The following is a 24,846-nucleotide window of genomic DNA, read 5'->3' as shown; positions in this document are numbered from 1 at the left end:
CCTGTGTCGCTCACTCTGGAGGCACAGTTTCTGGCTGTGGGTTTCCCGGGCAAAGGAATTTATAAGTGATTTGTGCTGCAACCTTCCCAATGAAAATTCTGCCACTAAGGACCCTGGTTTAATTACTAGCAGGTTTTGGAATTTGAAACTGAACTGAAATTATTATTTTTGCTACATTCCTTGGTATTCTACGGGACGGATGGGGTCTTAGCACAGTGCTGTAGTAAGTACGCTAACATGACCCAAGGATGTATAAGCACTAGAATGCAGAGTAAATATAGCATTAGTGAGACAATAACCAGAATACTGTGTCCAACTTTGGTATCTACATAGATGCTGACAAAGGGTTCAGAAGAAAGCTACAAGAGTGATTTAAGGTTAGGAAAATCTGCCTTTACAGTTCCATCTATTTATCTTATTGAAGAGAATGTTTAAAGGTGATTGGATTATGGTCTACAAGTAATACACATGGGGAGAAGATTTATAATAGTAGAGGGTTCTTTAATTGAGCAGAACAGAGACATAATGAGATCCAATGGCTGAAAGCTAAAGCTAGACAAATTCACTCAAGAAATAAGGCTTAATTTTTTAACAGTAAAGGTAATTAACCATTGGAATAACTAGCCTACGGGATGTGGTGGATTCTCCATCATTTGAAGTCTTTAAATCAAGACTGCATATGTCTTTCCATGTGCCTAGCTCAACCAGAAGGCCTTGATGAAGGAATTGTTGGGTGAAATTCCATGGCCTGTGTTATGCAGGAGATCATACTAGATTAACATAATGGTCCCTGCTGGCCCCAAATTCTATAAATCTCTTACTATTATTTCTTGTTTTTCATTGGGTCTGCATATGCTGTGGCATGGGGAACTATACCCTTAAATGGTTTAGCTTCTCAGACAGGAAGTCTGAGGGAGGGGTGCTGCAGAAGCACTTGTTCTGTTATGGACAGGCAACTGGGAACTGCATCACCAAATAAGGAGGATCTCTAGAATGGAGTATGAACTCCATTGACCACATGCACATCACTGGGACAACTTTTTTCCACAGTGGACAGAGAGGGTAAAGTTGATTTTCCTAGAACAGATACAACCAACATGGTTGCACTGGTGTCACAAAGAGGAGTTTTGTCCACGTAAAAAAAATATGTAGATTCCAGTTGAACATTTGCCTTAAAAGTCCTGTTTGCACTACACAAATGGCTGTTTTAGGAAAACAGTTTTGAAAAACAGTTTCAAGTAGCTATGCTGCCAGTACAGATGGGCCACAGATAGAGAGAGAATTTTAAAAATCCATTCTGGACACTAACGGAAAAGTTGTTTATAAGAAAATTCCACCCTATTCACACTGACAGTACAACTATGCTAGCTGAAACAGTTTTATAAAACTGGTTAGAAATAGCAGTTTCTTTAGTGCATACAGGACCATGGATACACTCCGCTCCTTTTTTCCAATTGGAATAAACTACAATCATTTTCCCTCCAGCCCTTCTCTATACTAAAAGTAGAGACACATTTTGGAACAGACCACCTCTTCTGATCCAGTTAGAACAAATGTCAGCAGCTTTTCTGTAAATACAACTATGTACCAACTATGTTTATCCATCAGCACTCACCATGCTTCTTACTCATGTTTATATCAGTAGATTCTGGGAAAATCTGGAAATTTATCTGGGGACTGAGCGCCCAGAGGACATGTATGCTGAGTGACACCAAAAGCAATACAATCTGGGATATCCTGCCGCACATACAGCTGGGAGGAAGGAGAACCGGCCAAACTGGTTACTTAAACAGAGCTCCCTAACTGTGCTTATGTTGCAGAAACAAAACAAAACAAAAAGATCAAACAAAACCCAGTGTGCGAAAAAAGTAACAGAAATAAAACCATGTCCCACTTTCGACCCCGGGCAAGGGTGTAATATTGACTAGCTATATGGTTACTTAACAGCTAATTAACCATGTGATGCACAGATCCAAACCACGTTTACAGTCAGCCACACCCACTAACACAACAAACTCCATTGGAAGTTGTAGACTAAACACGGCTTTATTGAAAGCTTAAATGCTGTGGGAAGTAATAACTTTTGTGACAAGACCTAAATTGTGAAATCTGTCATTTTCTATGCCTGTTATTTTCTGCAGCCTCTGCCCGTTTCAAATCCCCTAAGCTAGTGGTCCCCAACCTTTCTGTGGGAATAGCATATTCCTATTCCCAGAAGACTGAAGCCTCGCTGCCAAAATGCCACCAAGAAACAGTAACGCTTCTCGGTGGCATTTCAGTGGCACGGTTTCCTGCGGGCACACACCAGTGCGCCCGCGGGCACCGCGTTGGGGACCCCTGCCCTAAGCCATCCAGTTTCCTACTGGAGTTTACTTCTTTACTGTGTACGTAACACATAGTGTGTGTTAAGGGAGGAATATCAATGATATATCTTAATGGTGGCCTTCTCTGTACAATCTATGTCCTAACATTCTGAAAAGGACTTAAAGAGGTGAGGTTTAGAACTCTCTTTTCAAAGAGAAATTAATCAGACTAATTTTAGAGCCACAGACAAAATTTCTGTTTTGTGATAACTAGGGGAATAGGGTAGGGAGTAGGTACTAAAATAGTCCTTATTTGTTTTATGTAAAATTTGCATTCATTGATAATGTTGGCTCACTCTTTTATACTAAGCCTTGAACTAATTGATCCCAGTTAATCTGTTCCACTCTTTGATAGCTTATTTATCAGATTGGGAAAGATAGATTTAATGGTGCCCACTTGAAACAGGTTCTTTAATTGGAAACACTAGAGTGTTTAGCTTGCTTTGTGCTCTAGTAATTAAGGATAATTTGGAAAAGTGGTTTTTTTACCCCTACTATTGTCTCCTTGATTAGATTTCCAAAGAAGCAGACAAAACAAATGACAATACCACCTAACGATATTGGTTCAAATAAAAGCCCAACAGCCAAATTACTTACTATGAGAAATGTGAACCATCCCCATCAATTTCAATGTTGTGTTACATTTATTTCACTGTATCTTTGCTTCCTGTGTAAGTAAATGGCAATGTTTCTTACAAAATGCATAGTTCTATACCTTCCCTTATACAATTATCCATTCCCCAAATAAGCCAAATCAACAGAAGAAATTATTTTTCTTGATTAAGCGCCCACATTTCTCTTGGGATGAAACAAAACAAACAATTAATCTTTCCTTGTTTGTTCTCTGAAGAACCTGCATTCCTTAAATGTACGAAAGCCAAGGTACCTGTGGCAGTCAGTTGGCAGCAATTAGGCTTGAGCTGAAAATGAATGGACTAGAGTCAGAGTGCCTAATCGGCTGAGAGTTTCTACAAGAGGGCAAGGTTACGCCAGGAAAATTCCCTTGCTGTGGAAATACTGTTAAGAATTACCATTTGACTTCAGCATAATTAACAAGGTTTGGGAATTTATATGAACTAAGTAATTGGAAAGAATTAGCAAGAGATATATACATTAATCTTCACCACTTACAATGTAGTTAATGAAATTAAAGGTTCCAGTTCTACTTCATGCTTGGTTTAGTTTCTGCAAACTTTTTATTTCACCTGTAGATCAAGAAAAATATACTAGATAAAAAAATATACTAGGCAATGGTAGTAGAGAGTAGAAAATAGGGGATTGTGTTGCAAAAGTGAGAGAGTTTTCACATTTATACTATTTGAAGATTTTGTTAGGCATGGATGATAGTATTTACACGTGCACCACTGAACAAACTTCATGACATTTATGGGTGTTAATGGCCACTGAACAATAACTTGAAAAATCCATACCACAATTTATAAATATGGAAGTCATTTAGCTGAGCCAGTGGTCCCCAAACTGTGGGGCATACCCCCCTAAGGGGATACAGAGGAACCTTCAGGGGGGCACATGGCTGGACCTGGACCAGCCTCCACACGGTGTGGGGAGGGAGCGTCACCCAGCCCCACTCTGACCCCAGCCACAGCTCCACTCCACCTCCAGCCCAGCTCTGGCCCCAACCGCAGCCCAGCTCCAACCCAGCCACAGCTCCACTCAGCTCTGTCCAAATTCCCTCTCCGCCCTCAGGCCAGCTCTATCCTCATTCCCTCTCTACCCACAGGCCAGCTCCACCTCTAGCCCAGCCCCTCCCCCACACCTAGTTCAGCTCTCAGCTTTGCCTTCAGCCCAAGGTCCTCTGCTGAGCCACTGTGCAGTAATAGAGGGGGGAGGGGTCACAGACAGATTCCATTACTATTAAGCGGGGGTGGAGGGCATGACAGAAAAAGTTTGGGCACCACTAAGCTAAGCGTATTTATTTCTCCCTGACGTTCAGGTTAATTCAAACCTACCTTAATTAAGATGTGTTAAACCAAAAGGCCTCCAAAAAATGAATTCTGTTATCCTAAATTGTGAATTACTAGTTTTTGGATTAAGCAAGCAGTGAAATGTAAAAGCTACTACTGCACGTTGGATTTTCAAGGTTTAGACTGAGGAATCAGACACAGTATGGCAAATTAACAAGTATTTCTGATTCTCCTGTCCTACATCCGAGGAAGAGAATATCTTCCCTTAATTCATCCTTAAAGCCTTTTTCATCCTTAGCATTTTTCTCAAAAGAAGCTATATATATTGCTAAGGAAGGAAGACAAATACATGTGTATTATATTCAGGATAAAATGCATAATTTAATAAACTGAAGTCCCATTATATTAGAGGGCTCTGGTGACCACAACAGGATTCCTACCTTCTTTCGCACCATCTCCAACTCCAGCTATCAACTTCCCACACCCACCTGTTATTTAACTACCACCAGCACAGTTTTCACCTCATGCTCAAGCAGCCTTTCTTGACCTGCCAGGGCACTTTTATGTCACTCATCCAATTTTACATTCACCACTGTTGGAGTGGCAGCACCAGAGTTAATGCTGGCTTGATTTAACACTTCACGTGTGTTACATTATAATGTGATTTACATATTTTGTCTTTTAGCATGGCTTGCAATATATTTAATATTGCAATAACATGATTATTTATTGTTATTTAATAACACTAAACTATACACACAAAAACTACATGAGTGGTTTTTTTAATATGCATATTATTAAGGTTGCAAAGTCAACACTCAAAAGTTAGGAAATGCCGGAATTAAGGTTAGGTGTGCAACCTTAATTCAGCCCTCTTGTGCATATGCATTATGACACAGTCTGTAACTACATAATCACATGCTATTTTTTCTACATAACTCCTGACTTAGTCAATGCACAGGGTGGATGGTGCTCACTTAATTAACAGCTAGCTAGTCCATATTTTGTTTCCTCCTCAGTGTTCAGTGTGTGGCCTGAGGATGTATTTAGTGCACACTATTCAAACTTCATTCTGAAGGTAGAATTATTAATTTCCTCATGAACTTTTCTGTGGCACTCACCATTATAGTATCTAAGTGTTTCACAAACATTAATAAATTTATCTTCACAATACATTTGTGAGGTGACAGGGGAATATTATCTCCATTTTACAGATAGGGAGTTAAGGCAGAGAGAGATTAACGTCAAAAGTATCAACTAATTTTGGAAGGCCTACCTGAGACATCTAGGATGCGAGTTTCAGAGTATGTGGCACTATACAGTACTTAATATATTCAAAGTACAGCTCCCACAAACTTAAGCTGCAACTATGAGTGCTCAGCACTTCTGCAAATCAGATCCCAGGGTCTCAAGTTGGGCATCCAGAAAATGAGGAGCAAACAATTACTGACCACCCGTAAAAACTGTGGTTTAAGTGACTTGCCTATTATCACATGGGAACTCTGTGGCAGGAGGAGGAATAGAATCCAGTTCTACAGGATGCCATTCATCTGCCTCAACCACAAGACCATTCTTTCTTTTCCTGCTGTCCCCTGGCCTCATTCACTGCACACCCTCCAACTGCTGCAACAAATGCTGCAGGGGGTCTTACAGACAACGTCTTTCACTACACGACCCAGACTCATCCTAATAGCAAGTCATTTCTATACACTAAACAAGGCAGGGGTCCTGTGGAAAAAACAGTATGTGATTATGTAATTATAGACGACAACATAATGCGTATTCACAAATTATCCCAGTTCTCCTCACCTGTACAATATCCAGCGTTAAAGCTGCAGAGAAGAAAATGAAATGCACTACTCATTACCCTTAATTTAAAATGCAATATATGGTTTTGTACATGCAGAAATTTGCATCACTACCAAATCAACTTCCCCACTCGCCAATAATTCACTTAGAAATGATTCCGTATAGTTACTAAGAAAAAGAAATGAAGTTTTAAAAATTCCCCCTGCAAAGGAGTATTCAAAAAAGTAAGAAAGACTACTGAGTTTGCCAAACAATAGGAATGTAAGTATCAAAAAAGACAATATATGCCGTAACTATGATTGTATTTTAAAATGTGTACATTCATAGTCAGATTGTCTAAAAAGATATGGAGAAACCTAGTCAATTCCTGCAGTAATACAGCCTGAAAACATTTTTCTCCAGGCAAATTTGTCAAATCTAGTAAACACTGATGAATGGAAGACAGCATGGTTTAGTACATGGATTCTCAATCTCACCCTTTCTTCATAGCTAGATGGAAGCGGGATCCCAAAACTTTTTAATATTCTAGAACGAGCCACAGTATGGAAAAAGGTTGACAGCCATTAGACCAGGGGTATGCAAACTTTTTGGCCCGAGGGCCACGACCAGGTTATGAAACTTTATGGAGGACCGGGTAGGGAAGGCTGTGCCTCCCCAAACAGCCTGGACACCGCCCCCTATCTGCCCCCTCACTGCCCCCCTCAGAACCAGTGACCCATCCAACCCGCCTTGCTCCTTGACCCCTGACTGCCCCCTCCCGGGATCCCATCCCCATCCAACCCCCTCCGCTCACTGTCCCCTGACTGCCCTGCCCCCTATCCACACCTCTGCTCCCTGACAAACCCCCCGGGACTCCCGCCCCCTATCCAACCCCACCTGTCCCCTGACTGCACCGATCCCTATTCACACCCCTGCCCCCGGGACTCTCACCCCCTATCCAGCCCCCTCACTCGCCATCCCCTGACCACCCCCCACCTCAGAACCTCCGCCCCATCCAACCGCCCCCTGATCCCTGGACTTCCGGTACCTCCTGCCCCTTATTCAACCCCCACCCCGACCCCTTACCACGCCGCTCAGAGAGGCAGGAGCTTGCAGCCACACTGCTGCCCTGCTCGGCAGAAGCGGCAGGCCAGAGCACTGGCGGCATGGTGCACTGAGGCTGCGAGGGAGGGAGGACAGCAGGGGAGGAGCTGGGGACTAGTCTCTCCGACCGGGAGCTCAGGGGCTGGGTAGGACAGTTCAGCGGTCCAGATGTGGCCTGCGGGCCATACTTTGCCCACCTCTACATTAGACTGTAGTGGCTTTAGAACTGGACTGAGAATCAGGAAACATGGGTTCTATTCCTGGCTTTACCACTGACATGCTGTGTGGCTTGACCAGATCATTTATCTGTTTTGCCTCCTACCCTCTGTCTTGTCTGTTTAGACTGTAAGAACATCAGGGCAGGGACTGTTTCTTACTATGTACACTTCTACCCCGATATAACGCGACCCGACATAACGCAGGTTTGTAAACAACGTGGTAAAGCTCCGACTCGCTGCTCTGAGCAGCGTGTTAAGGGGGCCGGGCCAGGGTCGAGGGGTTGGATAAGGGCAGAGGGTCTCAGGGGTGGTCAGGGGTTCCCCCCCGGGTCTGGGAGGCAGAAGCTGGGGGGGCATTTTTGGGGGCCCTGCAGTCCCAGAGTGGCCTGGGGGATTAGCGGGGGCCCGGGAGCAGCCCGCTCCGCTTCCCTCGCCCCGGACCCAGTCATGTAGCTTGGGGGAGAGGGCTTGGGGGAAGGGATCCCCGCACAGTCACCGGCGGAAGTGGAGCAGCCCGGCCTCCGTCCGCTCCACTCCACCAGCTCCCAGACGCGGCGCCCCGCTTCCCGCTGCAGGTGAGTGCGGGGGAGGTTGGGGAAAGGACGCCCCCCCGCACTCACCTGCAGCAGGAAGCGGAGCGCCGCGGCTGGGAGCTGGCGGAGTGGAGTGGGCTGAGGCCAGGCTGCTCCGCTTCCTGCCGCTGCGTGTCTGTCAGGGGGCAAGGGGTGTGGATAGGGGTCAGAGCAGTCAGGGGACAGGGAGCAGGGGGATTGGCTAGGGGGTAGGGTCCTGGGGGTGATTAGGGACAGGGGTCTCTGGAGGGGGCGGTCAGGGAACAAGGAACAGCGGGGGCCAAAGCAAGTTCAATATAATGCAGTCTCACCTATAACGCAGTGAGATTTTTTTCATCTCCCGAGGACTGCATTATATTGGGGTAGAGGTGTATCTGTATAGCAACTAGTAATACTAGAATGAAAAGAAAATGAGAATTAAGTATATCAGTAACTTTGTCTCTAAAATTGTCCTGAATTTTAATTAAAATTTTGCTTTTTTAATGAACAAAATTTGCTTTGAAACAAGCCTGAAATATGAGTAAAAAGTAAACCACTCAGGAAATAAAAGAAAAACTTCACAGAGCCCAATTCTGTACAGCAAATAACAAATCATTTTGGTTATTTTAAAATATACAGCAAATAAAAAATAAATGAATTGCAAAACACACATTAATAATACCACTTTTCAAAACTGCACTGTTATTTTCAAAGTAAGTAATAAGGCTATTTTTTTAAAGCACTGCCAGCTTTACAAAAAAAAAAAAAAGAGCCAGGAAAGTCTCTTCAGGAACTGTTTTCACAAAAGGCATGTTTTATAAATATCTGTCCTTTATGTTACCAGTAACATTATTTTTACCCTACCTTTTATCTCTAGCATATATGTGACCCTGCATCTGCCAACTACATTCTTTAAAACCAAAAGCCATCTAAACAATTGTAAGATTCTGTGACAAGCACCAATGAAACAGGTATGCACAACAGAATTTGAAAACAGCTTGTAGCAACAATGATGGATTTAAGTTATTAACAGATCAAAAAAAGATGGATGGTGGTTTGCTTTTCTTAATCTACATCATCATCTAGATCTATTTAAAGATATGTGGTGCACTAAGAAACTTAGTTAAAGTTTTGATAAAATCAGTAGAATAATCTACCCTGTTATATTGAGTCTGTATCGATCAATAAAATCACTTGTACTAGGAAAGTACTGTTAAGTACTGACAATCCCAGCCATTAATATTATTTAACACTCTGTTTACAATCTTTAATGAGGACAATAAACATTTTCTCTCTTTACACTTACCATACCACTGCTTCTAGAGCTCTATATAGCTAGAGTGCAGTCTCGATTACTGAAGACTAAATGGGGGCTGCAGGAGGAAGACACTGACTAATTTTGGATAATTGAGGGAATTTTCAATGTGATTAATAGATATTGGGTGACACAATCTTTTTTTCAGATAAGAGGGAGTTCCAGATAAAATAGCAGTTAAACTGTATTTCACAAGATTAAAGTTTTATATTCCCTACCCTTTTATAAAATTAGATCCACTTATCACATGCACTCACCTAGTATTAAAACAAAATCCCATTCATCTTGGCCTCAAAAGCTATGTCTACACAGCATCTGGGAGTGAGCCTCCCATCCTGGGTAGACAGACTCATGCTAGCTCGCCTTGAGCGAGCACACCAAAAATAGCAGTGTGAACATTGCAGCTTGGGTGACAGTTGGGCCCTTGAGTCCATCTGACCCTCTGGGTCTGAGCTTGAGTGGCTAGCCCAAATCTGTGAATTATAATGTAAACCATTTGAATTTATGCAGTGGTCAGCATTTACAACCATCATCACACAGTGGCATATGAAATTCCACAGATTCCCTGTGTATTTAGAATAGGAAATAATGGTGGTAACTGTTTGGTATTTTGTTTTTTACAGAGGTGATTATTGTACACACCTGTCCCAATTTTGAGAAACACTTAGGTATACGTTTAATGTAACTGAAATGTGCCTAAAGTTACACTTGATCACATGCTTACGTGTTTCGAAAAATAGGGATGGTTTCCTGAACTGGGACCAGTATGGAGTATATATCTCAGCACAGGAGGGAAAATGTAATGGATATGAACACTCAGAGTTAATACATGTGATATAAATTCTACCTCATGGAAATAGAAGAAAAGATTCTAATGGTTGAACATTTCTGTATTCATGTCCTTGTTACTATCTGATTCTGGAACTGTTACTAAGTCTATCCTATTTCTGATGCTTAAGATACTTTTTACTGGATTGAATCAATAAACATACATCTTCCTTTTATTTTTTCCCCAATACTGTAATTTTACATCACTCCACAATACAGGTTGATAGGTTTTCCATCCCTATAGATATTGATGGGCAACTTTTAAAAAAATGTTTAAAGTATAATTAAAAGTTCAAATGGTGGAGTTGTCAAACTGTTCCAGTTACAGAGGCGGGTTTACGGACTGCTTCTGGTCCTATATGACTATGTAGAAGTACAACAACCCCACTCACTAAGTACCATCTCCATTCTACATATAAGGACATTCCAGTTTCTGTTCTGCCTTGGCGGAGACAAGGTTGACCTATACATGCTACTGTGAGTTGACCTCACAGATATTTTTTCCTCAACTATAGGCAGGGAATAGAAAAAAATACGGGGGTGGGGGGAGGGAATACTCTATTTGTCACAGAGGACTTAATTCCTCGATTTTCAGGAATCTTCTGTTCCTTCGGCAATGAAGAAGACAATAAAGCAATATTTCAGCCACAAGCAGTAGCAAAATACTCATTCTTTATTCAGAGACAAAGCCCGAGGAAATGTACAGTGTAGAACAATTATGCATTGGAAGAGATGCACAAGATGACTTTTCTACTGCAGTGCACAGGCCAACTTTTGGTTTCGCTCAAACTGAATAGTATACTAGAGGGCATTCCACTTTCTTCCCTGTCAGAAGACCCACAGCACTGACCTAAATGGCCAACAGCAACTAGATCTGCTAAACAATGCAGGACCGATTAAATTCCTCAACAGGCTGAGTGTTGGAGAGCTCTTCCTCTTCACAATCAAATCCAGTGAGAGACAGAGTTAAGAAAAGAACTGAAATCAAAGCTTCCTTCTTCTCAGACTCAGAAGCTGAAAAGGGTGACTCTCTTCTTCATAGAATGACTCAAGGTATTAATATCTAAGTTTGAAATTCCTAATAAAACTGGTATTACAAGCTCTGAAAAATTCTAGTTCTTCCGAAGATTTTTAACAGAAGGTATGCAAACTTCCAGAAAATAAAGGTGGATCTCTGGGGTGCTGTCCTGAGCTTGAAAAGCTACTTGCATCAGCAAATCTTCCATTCCTTCACAAGGCTTGGGCAACTCAGCTTGGTGTGAGCAACCTTGGGTGACAATTAATTATGTCTAGAAAATGAGCTCTCTTACTGGTGGAATTCATTTTGACAAGCAAAAGAACATATACATTTGTTTATGATGAACCTAAACATTTTTTAGAGTTAAAAATGCAAAAATTGTAAAAGCATTTTTCTGGACATTTTTGTACAGTTAATTCTTCTGCTTGAGACACTCTCTTCTTGAGAGACTTTTGGGGAAATTTCAGACAGAAAAAGAAAAAGGTCTGTAAAGGAGAAGGTTGCTTTATCTTCTCATGAACTAGAAGCTGCCCTTACTGTGTCATTCATAATGTCTTGTTATCTTGGCAATGTGATCTGTCAAGTTATAAGTAGGGCCCTACCAAATTCACAGCCATGAAAAACATGCCATGGACTGTGAAATCTGGTCTTTTGTGTGCTTTTACCCTATACTATACAGATTAATGGGGGAGACCAGCGTTTCTCAAACTGGGGGTTCTGACCCAAAAGGGAGCTGCAGGGGGGCCCTTACTTCTGCACTGCCTTCAGATCTGGGTGGCCTGATAGCAGCGGCTGGTGGCCAGTCGCCCAGCTCTGAAGACGGCACCTCGCCAACAGCAGCACAGACATAAGGGTGGCAATACCATACCATGCCAGCCTTACTTCTGCGCTGCTGCTGAAGGTGGCTCTGCCTTTAGAGCTGGGCTCCCGGCCAGCAGCCGCTGCTCTCCAGCTGCCCAGCTCTGAAGGCAGCGCCACCGGCAGCAGCAGTGCAGAAGTAAGAGTAGCAGTACCGCGCCCCCCCGCCCCCTCCCACTTCCTTTCTGGGTCAGGACCCCTACAATTACAACACCGTGAAATTTCTGATTTAAATAGCTGAAATCATGAAATATACAATTTTAAAAATCCTATGGCTGTGAATGGACTGTGAATTTGATAGGGCCCCAATTATAAGTTCCCCCTGAATTATTTTTAAAAATAGATTTCTTACATCAACTGATAACACTGGCATAAGAGAAAACATGTATAAATCCTTATAATTTTTTTCAAATAATGTTTTCAAATTTCCCAACAGAAAAATAAAGGGTCTAGGATTGGAAGACATTTGAGATATAAATGTACAAAATGTCCTGAAAAACAGATTACCCAGTGATGCTGTTTTAGATGGATTCAGACTAAATTTACTATACAACACAAAAAGCAATCACAATTTTTCTACTTTAAAACTCAAATGTAAATGGATTTTTATACAAATCATCATACTTCTGAGAATCCACTAAGCTTCAGAAATAATCTTTTTTACAATTTTTGTGCTTGTAACTGTAGAACAGATTTAGCTTGATCATAATCTAAAATCTTGACAAAGCCCTGGCTGGGATGATTTAGTTGGGGATTGATCCTGCTTTGAGCAGGGGGTTGGACTAGATGACCTCCTGATGTCCCTTCCAACCCTGATATTCTATGATTCTATACTCTGTTGGAATCTGAAAAACTATATAAACTCTCAAAGAGTATTGAAATTTACGATCCAAAACAGTTACCAAAGAAGTCAAAATATCCCTCTAGCACATTTAATTAGGTTTTTTTTATATTTTCACGTAGTTCAATCTTCTTCTTATACTTAAAAGACAGTGAAACAACTTTAGAATTCACCATCTCACATTAATATTGGTGCTACCAGAGACATTTTTAAATTTTCATTCACATGCAACAATATTTTCTATACATTTTATCCAAACAGCATTTATTTTTATTTCATCTTTAATATCCTGATGCAATGTTTGTTGGAACAACTCAAAAGAGCCATCAGTTGAAATCAAATTTGGCGCTGAATTTTCAAAAGGGTCTCCAGCCTCCCTTTTGCAGGTGCAATTTGCAAAGTGTGTATCTGTATTTTTCACCTGCAGTTTAATTGTTTCCCAAAAATGGGTTATATTAATGACAAAGAATGAAAAATAAACCTATCTGAAATAGGAAGGAGGGTAATTATTAAAATAATTTTTAAAAAAATCAGACACTCATAAAGTCATCCTCTGTTTACAGATCCTGACTCCACCTGTAGGTCTTTTATGAAAGAAACTCTCTAAGACAATGAATGGGGAAAAAACTGGATGCTTCAGAAATGCTTCAGCTGCAGAAATATTGGCATATGTTATCTCACATCTCTTTTGATCTTTATAAATTGCAGAAAAGACTGTATGTTTATTAATATATCTTTTCAAGGGGAGACCCACATTCTGGAGAATATTGGGATGTAGCTCAAAAGTATTTGTCAGATTTCTAGACTGTTTACTTAGGTAGAAAACAATCTTGAGTCAACAGTTTTCATAAGATTCACACTTTGTTTTGAAGATTTGGATTCCTGAAACTTCTGAAATGTTGATTCTGTTGCCCAGGGTTAATTACCAAACCTTCAAATCCCAAGGGGTTTGGACTCCTAAAATCCAGTTCCCCCAGTCTTTTCTCTAGGAGTCATGACTGCCCTCTTCATGGAAGCACGAGATCAAATTAAAGACTAGTAGGTCATTCTTAAACAGTATCAGTTCCTTCACCTCAATCAAAAGAGATGCATTACCTTTGAATACAACCTCTCCTGATAAAAATCCGAATAGCAGTACTAGCTCTTTATTCACTAAGGGCCATTGAGATTTTCTCCATTCTTCACAGTGTGAAACAAGTCAGAGGATTAGTGTAATTCTAGATTTTTAAATGGTCCAATTTCTTCACTGAATACAAGAAGTTCAAAATGACGTTCATCTAGGGCAGTGGTTCTCAACTGGGGTTGGGGGGGGGGAGCGGTGAGGTCTCAGGGGGTTTGCCAAGCAGGGCCGGAATTTCACTTGCTGGGGCCCAGGGCATATAGCCGAAGCCCTACCGCATGGGGCTTAAGCCTGGGGCCTCAAGCCCTGCCACCCGGGCTGAAGCCATAGCCTAAGAAACTTAGCTTTGCTGGGCCCCCTGTGGAATGGGGTCCTGGACAATTGCCCTGCTTGCTACCCCGTAATACTGGCCCTGGCTTTTATATGCAGAAAAAGAGTTGTGGCACAGGTGGGCCGTGGAGTTTTTTTAGCATGCTGGGGGGGCCTCACAAGGAAAGTCGTTAAGAACTCCTGATCTAGGGGAGAAAAAGGATGGATCAGACACTGAAATAGAGAAGGCATCAAAATGGGATTCAGGAGACTTGGGTTCAGTTCCCAGCTCTGCCCCATACTTCTTGTCTGACCTTGGATAACTAAAATGAGGCTAATAGTACTTCCCTTCCTCGTGGGTTTTGCATTGATACATTCATTGTTTGATTCATTCAGATGCTGTAGTGATAGGGACCCATAAATGTACTCAAATAGAATGCCAGCACTTGTGTATTTTAACATGAAGTTTGTTTGCATAATTTAAGGTCACCTACATTACCTCAGCAACCAACCCACTTCACTGCACTTCCTTTCAGACATATCTCAGCCCTTGAATTTACTTAAAAAAAAAAAAAGTGTAATGGTGGTCAGAATGGTTATTCCTCAGCACAAGGACAAAGTAACTGCAGGTTAAGTAAAAGCAGATGCATTGGCCCACGCACAGGGAAAAGTTCAGAAGGTCTATCAGTGCTCCGTTACACTGGATTGTCGTCAGTTGTAAGAAGAGCTTTTTTTAGCTTGCGCACATGACAAGAAATGAGTCATTACTCAGATGTTCACCAGAGGCATGCAGCTTCTCCAGTATCCCACTGCCTGACTAAATCCTCTTGCACCTGTGATTGGTGACTTTGTATTTTGATTCTGAACTAGAGGTGCAACTCCACAGGCAACCTCTGCTAACTATGTCTGTTATCTTGTAGGGGCAGAAATCAGCAAGCGATGAGATTTCTTCTGCGCAAGGGAGTTAGAAAATATTTATGCTGTTGAATTTTAAAAGATAACCTACAGAAGGGCAAGCCTATAGGGAAGTAAAACTGGGATGACAGTAACATTTCACAAAAGGATCACTCCATAGCTGACCTCTCATTCCTTGTCCTCAAAGGAAACCTGCACAACTTCTTCAAAAGACGAGTCTGGGAGCTTAAATTCATACCCTTGCTAGACACTAAAAGTCATGATCTCAATAAAGACATTGGATTTATGGTGTATTACAACAATCTGTAATCCACTAATTGTCCTTTTTTGTCCTATGAATGCAGAAGTATTAATGGGCACTTCACCTTAAATCGTCCCTTGGAAAATGTGTTAACTACCTGTGCTAAACAATCTGTTCCAGCTTGTATTTAGCTGTGACGCTCTGAGAACCTTTCCCAGACCTGAAGAAGAGTTCTGTGCAGCTTGAAAGCTTGTCTCTTTCACCAACAGAAGTTGCTCACTAAAAGATATTCATAGATTCATAGATACTAAGGTCAGAAGGGACCATTATGATCATCTAGTCTGACCTCCTGCACAACGCAGGCCACAGAATCTCACCCACCCACTCCTGAGAAAAACCTCACCTATGTCTGAGCTATTGAAGTCCTCAAATCGTGGTTTAAAGACTTCAAGGAGCAGAGAATCCTCCAGCAAGTGACCTGTGCCCCATGCTACAGAGGAAGGCGAAAAACCTACAGGGCCACTTCCAATCTGCCCTGGAGGAACTTCACCCACTTTGTCTCTCTAGTAACATCCAGTGTCATCTTACTGGGACATTGAATCACCTAATGTGCAGTAGAGGGCAGATGGTTAAATCAGAGAAACTTCTCCATTATCAATTCATTAGAGATGAGGGTCACAAGAACTGCTCTTCTGAGAATGAATCATATGTTAGCTAATACTTATCAGGATTGACATGGCAGTAATTGCTTATATAAACAATTAGGTGGAATCCCTCATTGTAGCCTATTATTGGAATCCCAACCAATTATCTAATGGGCAAATGAACCCTGGCATCAGTGAAGAGATTTATCTAAAAAGTGGCTTTCTAATCCAATATACAGTCCACCCTGGAGGGAGTGGAGACCTCTCAAGTGATCAGTATTTCTGCAGATATGCCATCAAAGGAGATTTCCATTTCTATACCTCTTTGGGGTAAAGGATAAATGACCAGTCACCGATTGCATAGTAGAGTCAAAGAAAAAGAAGTGGAAGCAACAGATGTATTCCTCATTCCCTGGACTAACAATTGGTGCTCTGGATTTCCATCCCTGCTTCTAATTCCTAGTGCTCTTAGGAAAGTAAAGGGGTTAAAACAAACCTTGATCCAATCTCACCAGTATAGGTCAGACATTCCTAGTAATATGTCAATGAGAAGTGCAGTCAGGAAAGTAACTGAACTACTTTCCTCATGGATTGTATTTTCTAAATGGACAACCTACCCTAAATTCTCAATTACTGAAGGACAATCTTCACACACTGATACATTTTGCTTTCCACAACCAAATCTCAGATCACTTATGAAAAGTTGTACAACCTGAATACTTGGTTGCTAATATCTAAACTATATTCTTAAATTTATTCACCTAAATTTGGGTTAATGCTGATTGTATCATATGACTTTTAAAAACAAAACTTTATATTTGTGAATAATCTAAGCACTATACTCAGATGTACAGACACTCTTTTCTCAACCTATGTATTACATAATATTTTTAACATTAGCTTTAATAAAATTTTAAAATATGTTAAGCTTCCACCCTTTCTGCTCAGAATTAGAGACTTTCCGTATAAGGGACCCATGTGAAATTATATCTGACCTTCCCCCACCTTAAACCCCTTGATTATGAAATCTCCTTTTTATATATCTAACTGCAGGATAAACTGCCCTTCAACAGTATTTTCTGAGACAGTGTAGTCTAGCAATCAAGTGCTCGGACTCTGAGTTAGACCTGTGTGAGCTCTAGTCTCGGCTTTGTCACTGACTCCCATTTACGTGTTGTGTCTCAGTTTCCCCATTTATAAATCAGAACTAATAATTCCAACCTATCTCCTATCAATCAATCAGTGTGTGCACAGTATTGGCAATGCCATATAATGCTGTTTATTATTACCATTGAAACTACTGAATACATGTTGGTGCTTCTTAGCCAGTTGTTCCATAGTATTTTAAGTGAAAATTGTAACTTCCATTCTTGAACTTGTAAAATGTGGCAGTCATTTAAAACAAAACATACATCAACCTTTAGCACTTCCAGGCAGAAAATCAATCCATTATGAAAAGACAAAAAGCCTCTCACAGCTTTCAAAATCAAGAAACAAATAAGTAATCCAATGAATTTTCAACATACAATAAATAGGGATAAATATTAAAAGAAATGCAAACATTGGAATTGCATGATCTCTTAAAAACCTGTGCTAATTAACTATTTTTAAATTCTTCAGAAAAATACAAAAATATAAAAAAATGAGAACCTGGATTTTTAAAATTTATTCTGAAATAATACAAGAAGCTGGGTTAATAAAGTAAAGGTGATGGGACATTTTTATCCACTGGAGTGGCAGCTGCAGCATTTTCCATCACTGTAAGAGAATTACACATAGTTTCTTTTGCTGCACAAAAGACAAAGAACAACATTCCATTTTCATGCAATTAAACATGGATTCAAATTTTACTATCTGGGGCCCTCATACTCGGTTATCTGAAGTATACAACAGAAAAAAAAATAAAGCAGCAACATAAGGCAATGACTGAAACAGGTCAATATTTGTTTGCAGTCTGCATGGTACAACACCATTTTGGTAACTTTGTGTGTTTTAAAGGTGCAACACATATATTGAGAAATTACTACATGAGAGCATAAAGACAATGGTTTGGCAGTAGCAACTGTGTAAACACTCAATCCCCTCATAAAGGCCTGAAAAAATTACTACTTTTTTTTACAACTGTATCATAATTCACTAGCAATCTACTAGTATCAAAAAGATGCTGGCACTCTACAGCTACACATACAGCAGGTGTAAATTGTAACAGCCAAAGTATACAAACACTAAATCCCTGCTGTTACATTTATACAGATCTCCCTTCAACACTTTAGATTCATTCAGTTTGAAATTAAAGGCCAAGAACTTAAAAAATGAATGCCTAAAGTTAACCACCTAAATAAGTGGCCCGATTGACATCTTTGGGAATGGCCAGGTAGTCAGCACTTCTGAAAATCCGGCCATTTATTTAAATGCCTCAATATGCAATATGAATTTTACTAAAATTCAGCTTATATTTTTTAAAATCTTGTCTAAAATTTCTTTCCCCATCAGTGCACATCAAAATTACCGACAATATAACCAAAGTTAATGATATAAGTAGGAATGTAAGTTAATTAACTCCTCCAGTAGGGGGTGATAGTGTCTTTGTAGTTTCTCAGCAATGAAATAATGGTAGTAATTTCACCTATATCGCACCCTATTCAAAAATATACACCCCTAAATCAATCAATCTCAGGAACGATATTCTGCAACAGTTAATTTTAAGCAGATCACATTTTTATACATGAACAAATTCTGTCTCCTCAAAATAAAACTTACATAATAATTATAGGTTTCAGAGTAACAGCCGTGTTAGTCTGTATTCGCAAAAAGAAAAGGAGTACTTGTGGCACCTTATAGTGTAATAATGTTACAACTGATTGTTGTATTATCTTTTTTCCACATTCATTATCAACAAAAAAGTTCTACTGGGTTCTACAAATATGAACATCTTCAAAAACAGAAGCTTGGTAAAAACAAAATAACCCATTAATGCAGGGGAAAACAAAAACTGGTTACTTAAACATATGCATAGGGAAAGGCTAAATAAATCAAGAGTATCAAAAATGCTCCACTTCTCTTTGCCATTCTTGAGAACAGCAATTTATTAAAAAGAGTGTCCAGAGTAGTCCCACAAATTTTGTATACATACAAACACCCAAGAAATTTACCTAAATTCCTTAGCTACTTCTGATACCACAAATATGGCAAAGAGGAAGAAGAAAGACAGAGGGGAGTGTTTGTGTAGAACAATAAAAAAATGTTAAATTAGGAAATAGTCTTCTGACAATGAAATGTCTGTTCTCTTTTAAAAATAATCTGAAACAGAACATAATATTCCCCAAAGTTCTGTGTGCAGCCACCCATTCATTTTTACTATATAGATGTCCACACCTGAAAACCATCCCCTAGTTTTTGAATTAGTTTAAGATTAAATCAAAACAAACAATTTAAAGTGTATTTTCCTCCTCAGTTCCAAAATTCTTCCCTTTTGGAGATACTCTGAAATTAAAGTACGATTTTTTTCCTTCCCAGTTTCCAACCTTCCCTGAAATCTGGGAGAAATTTCAAAAATCGTAGCACTCTTCATTTTCTAAGTAGTGAGTGCTTCAAGTGGTATGTGGTTGCAGTAGGAATTCCCACAATTAATGAATGTCTAAGCAAAGATTAGGTAAAGACTCATTAAGAACCTAAGCCACAAATGATCGCTACTTATGTAATGCATTTTTCCCCTTTTGCCAGCTTAAACAGCTCCCCTAATGGTCAGCCCTAACTTATTATAGTGTAGCTACTGACAGCGGGTGAAATCCTGGCCCCATAGAAGACAGCAGGAGTTCTGCCATTGACATCAATGGAGCCAGGATTTCACCTAACAGATTCAACTATCTAGTATTTGAAAACACTTCAGTGCTACACCAGTGTTCAGGTCAACTCTGAAAACAAGCTCTTGATCCAGACATGCAAGTGAATGAGGAGAGACACAGAAATGTATTTTAAGCTGCAGACCAAAACTTTATTAAACATAACATCAGAGAGGGGTATTATCGGCCCAATCTTCCCATAGCAGGCATGTAAGTGAGGGCAGTGGGGGGCTTACAGGGGACCTATCATATAGCCCATAACTCAGGGTGGACTCCCCATTGCCTACCTCTAGCAAGCTGAAGCCTATCCTCTTTCCCCCTGCAAGAGGGCAGAAAGTACAAAGAGGGGCCACAGTCTGCAAAGAATTCAGGTCTACCATTTTCCTCTGGGCCCAAACTCCACCAATGAAATCCCAGGTCTCTTCTTTCTGGGTATATTTTAAAATGCTCCAGTGCTACACCAGCATCTAGGGCAGCTCTAAAAATGAGGGCTGCTTCTTCTCACAGACACACACAGAGCTGACAGGGAGCTTACCTGTAAGTATATTTCCAAGCCTTGTCGCCGCTGCTCCAGGACCTTAGGGACCCAGTTCCTCACGTGCTTGGAAGGGATTTCCGGCGTTCTAATAAACCTTTTGAGCTGCAAACAAAACCAAAAATAAAAATATATCCCCTCTTTACAGTAAAAACATTCCTGCTATAAGTCAGTCAGAACAGGGGGGGAAAAGGTAGCCATTTAGAAAAATCAGTAACTGCAGTGAATTTATTTACTGAACACCTCATTGAGGAATAACGAACTGACTTTACTATCCCTCTTCAAATCTACAAGTCACAGTTAAAAGTTATTTCAGCTTAGCTAACCTTCTGGCAATGAGGAATCCAACTGATAATGCCATTTGATCCAAAGATTTAAAGCAAAACTGCAGCAGCTGGATGGCTCTACTACTTGAAGACCTGGACACCAACTCAAGCCAGGGACTAAACACAACAACATGGCAGTTAGCTGAATATTGCTCACTGGACAATCCAATCTACACACCAACAAATATTTTAACACAGCTTTTCTTTGAAGTGTATGCCTTCTCATTTAGGGCCTGATCCTGCAAGATATTGAGTACTCTCAAGCTCCCATTAACTTCATCAGTTTACAAGGGTGGGTCCCCCGGAGAGTGACAAAAGAACAGTAAAACCTATAAATCTGGCTGGCTGAGCTACTGAACTACTATTGAATCCTTGTGAATCAGGCTGAGAATGACTGGGTAGGAAAGATGGTCTAATCTCTAGTGGACAGGGGCACTAGACTGGCACTCTAATGATCTGGATTCAATTCCTGTGTGACTTCGGGCAAGTCACTTAATCTGCCCCATACCTCAGTTCCCCATCTGTAAAATGGGAATAGTACTTGACAGGGATGCTAGGCACTCGGATACTACCTTGATAAATATTATATAAGTAAGTAGATAGACAGACTGCAATTGAAACAACTTCCCGATTCAACATACAAGCATTTGGGGAAAGGTGGTGGAAAACAAGCCTCTTACTAACTAATGGGTTTTCCAGAAAGCAGGCACCCTGAGAGATGAAGGGAAAAACTGTAATAAGTAAAATGAGCATAATTCTGTAATAATTTATACATAGCACTAGCAAAACTCTGCTACAAAATCTATCCCTACGTAAGTTTCTATTGTCATTCCTGTGACGATTTTATGCAGGATAGCTCACAAATAATTTAAAAAAATAATTTATACCTAACAATACTTCTTCCACAGAAGATAAAAATTATCCTCATTCCAAAAACAACTAAACTTTTTTTTTCAGTACTAAAGGGCAAAACAATAACTAGAATGGATTCCACTGCATTTTAATGGAAGGTGACACTAGACATTTTTTCAGCTGCATATTGCCTCTGAGTAAATGTGAAGAGAGAAACACAAGGGCAGAAACTCAAAATTGACTTTGACATGTACGCCCATGGGGGTTTGAGAATTTACATTTCATCTCTGAGCTTGCTGAGATGTTACTATAGCAAAATGCAGTGCCAACGTATCACTGTCTCTGTGATCATAAGTTATGAAGGTCCAATAAGTAAACCTCAGTTGTTCTAGAAACATTTTGCAACTTGCTTATTTTTCAAATATACTAAATCACAATCAAATGTGTCCAAGTTCAAGCAGAAAAAAACCACCAAACACCTCTACTTACTGATCTTAAAGTCATAGTATAAAAACCCAATTTTTTCTTTAAATTTGTCAAGAGTGTTGAAGAAACTAATATCACAACTGTTGGGGTCTATGACAGCTCTTGTAGGTGAGTAATGAATTGCTTTAGATGAAGAGAGACAAACCTGAAACAGTACAAGTTTCCAGTAGGGCTTAGCTGCTTACAAAATAAAAAATAGTGTACAGCTGACACTTCAACTGATGATTAACAATCCTTCTTGCTCTGTGGCCCTGTTACACAACCCATCCAATCAACAAAGACAGATGAAAGGTGCAAGTATATGCAGTGTATGTATGTGCATTTATTATATCTGTATACAGAGAGACAAAATATAAATCATAACACACATATTTCAATATATGATCCTTATAATAATATGTAAATGTACTATACACATATATGTTTGTATGTTAATGAAATAGTTCCTGAGATTGTTGGATACTGTCTGAAGCCAACCATATAAATAAAAGAACTATTTACCCGAGGGTAATTTCTTTTTAATGCTGTCACTGACCTCAGGGTCATTTAATAGTCCTTTTACTATATGAGCTGTTGCCTGAACCATGAAAGATGGGTCAAATTTAAAAGTATGGAATCATTTCCCAAAATGATGTGTCAAGACTATTTTTGTCTATCTTAAATTATTAAAAAATAACTTTGTGGATAATTTTGCCAAATGTAAATTTTCGTATTTTTATGGACTCCAGTTTAGTAATGGTAATCACATCTACTCCTTACATTTTTTTTGTACTGAGAAAAGCAAGTGAATATTTTAAACATTTTATATGTTTTTATAATATATATTTCATAATTTTATTTTATAATTGCATATATTTTAATATTTTATATTTATATTAATATATGTTTACGTATAAAAATAAAGCATTTCAATCCCTCTGCAGATTGACTAGGTGAAAATAATTAAGATTCTAATCAGAAACAAATACCATACTGCATTTACAGGTGTGTAAACCTGCAAAGTCTAGTTTGTCACTTACACCAGTAGCGTATTAACGCCTAGGCCAACAAGGCCCAGGCCTAGGGTGGCAAATTTGCAGAGGCGGCAAATTTACAACAGCATCCAGAGGCTGCTTCCTCCAGTGCCGGTTCGCACCCTCTACTGCCGGTTCTCGCCCTCTACCCCCAGCCCCGCTCCAACTCCACCCCTTCCCCGCCCCCATTCCCCGCCCCTCCCTGCCCCTATTGGTCCCCTTCCCCAAATCCCTGCCCCGGCCCCACCTCCTCTCCTGAGCGCGTTGCATTCCCCCCTCTTCCCCCCTCCTTTGCGAAGCTGTTTCGCACAAAAGCACTGGCAGGGAGAAGCAGGACCCGGTGGCACGCTCAGGGGAGGAGGTGGAGTCGGAGCGGAGGTGAACTGATGCGGGGGGGCTGGGAGCGGCGGGACGGGACCTAGGGGTGGCAAAATCATTAATCTACCACTGACTTACACAGTGGCCAAATCTACTCTGTGCAAGGCCAGCCAGATGTGTGAAAAGCCAGCAATAATAAACACCTGCCTGTGGGAACAGAGAGCTTGTGTAAATGAGCAAATGTACTCCACCAGATTGTAGGTCTTCTCTCTTTCTTACTTGGCAACACAGGAAGCAGGATTTATCAGCTCCTTTATGTAGCTGGAATGTCGGAAGAGGGGGACACAGACAGGAGCATAATCAAGCCACATATCTTGAGAACTTTTTTATTTATTTTGTTTTTAAACATGGACATTCATTACTGTTTTGAGTAAGGAATCTCCTATTCCAACTTGGAACTGGAGTCCTTCCTTCACACATTGCTGGTATGGTCTAGTTTCATCAATATCTCCTCTTGCCTTTTCCTGTCACCCACAATAAGGGAAAGAAGTAGGGTTGCCTATTTTCTAATCACACAAAACCAAACACCCTTGCCTTTCCCCCTGCCCTGCTCCCATCCCGAGTCACTGGGGGGGACTTTGGGTGCGGGAGGGGGGTTCAGGGTGTGGACTCCGGCCAGGCGGTGCTTACCTCAGGTGGCTCCCGGAAGCAGCCAGCATGTCCAGCTTCCAGGCAGCAGTGCAGCCAGGGGGCTCTGCGTGCAGCCTATGCCCACAGGCATTGCCTCCGCAGCTCCAATTGGCCATGCAGAGCCTCCGTGGCCGACCCAGCACCTGGGAGCCGGACGTATTGGCCACTTTGGGGAGCCATTCAGAGCCAGGGCACACAGGAAGCCTGTCTTAGCCCTGCTGTGCCACCAACCGGACTTTTAGTGGCCTGGTCAGCAGTGCTGACCAGAGCCACAAGGGTCCCTTTTCGACCAGGCGTTCCAGTCGAAAACCAGATGCCTGGCAACCCTAGGAAAGAGGGAAGCAGAAAATCATCATTCCTGATAGGCCTCCTTACTTCCACTTGGCTCATCTCCTTTGGGGAAAAGTCCATTTAAGCCAGGGCTTTGGGCTATGTGACAACTTTAAAAGACACCTTCACAGAAGTCTTGTTTTCACAAATCTCAGATACTGAAGTTCATACCGTACCTAAAAGATTCTAGATATGTAATGATTTTTACAAAGGAAAGAGGGAAAAACTGGACTATAGAATAACTGATTCACACACTGAAAACATGGACACTATTATACAACGAAAACCATATGACAACAAGTTTGTTTACATTACAGTGAAATACAGGTCTAATCAAGTGGAGTTACTTTAAAAAAATTCCCTTTACAGCAAAAATCGACTGTAAACGGTATAATGCGACAACAGGCTCTGCCCTG

General features: G+C 40.7%; 1 protein-coding gene across 16 annotated transcripts in view; it reads right to left on the bottom strand.

The window, feature by feature from the left end:
- The window catches only part of SNX24 (sorting nexin 24), a 141,498-nt gene that overhangs the window by 29,309 nt on the left and 87,343 nt on the right, over positions 1-24,846 (bottom strand). For 12 of the 16 annotated variants that reach the window (XR_007356575.2, XR_007356578.2, XR_007356577.2 and 9 more), the window contains one exon: positions 20,416-20,520. Coding sequence is in view for 9 of the 16 variants with exons in the window: in XM_048849417.2 (XP_048705374.1) it covers positions 20,416-20,520 (105 nt within the window). In the remaining 7 variants the exon portion in view is untranslated. Of the gene's footprint in view, positions 1-3,494; positions 3,569-17,689; positions 17,797-20,415; positions 20,521-24,846 lie in introns of those variants that run through there. The other 4 variants (XR_007356576.2, XR_007356574.2, XR_012668536.1 and 1 more) reach the window with 2 other exon arrangements.

The sequence above is a fragment of the Caretta caretta genome, chromosome 5 (assembly GCF_965140235.1).
Source record: "Caretta caretta isolate rCarCar2 chromosome 5, rCarCar1.hap1, whole genome shotgun sequence".
In the NCBI taxonomy this organism is placed as follows: domain Eukaryota; kingdom Metazoa; phylum Chordata; order Testudines; family Cheloniidae; genus Caretta; species Caretta caretta.
Note: the sequence above shows the minus strand (reverse complement) of the source record. Positions and strands in the feature narration are given on the sequence as shown.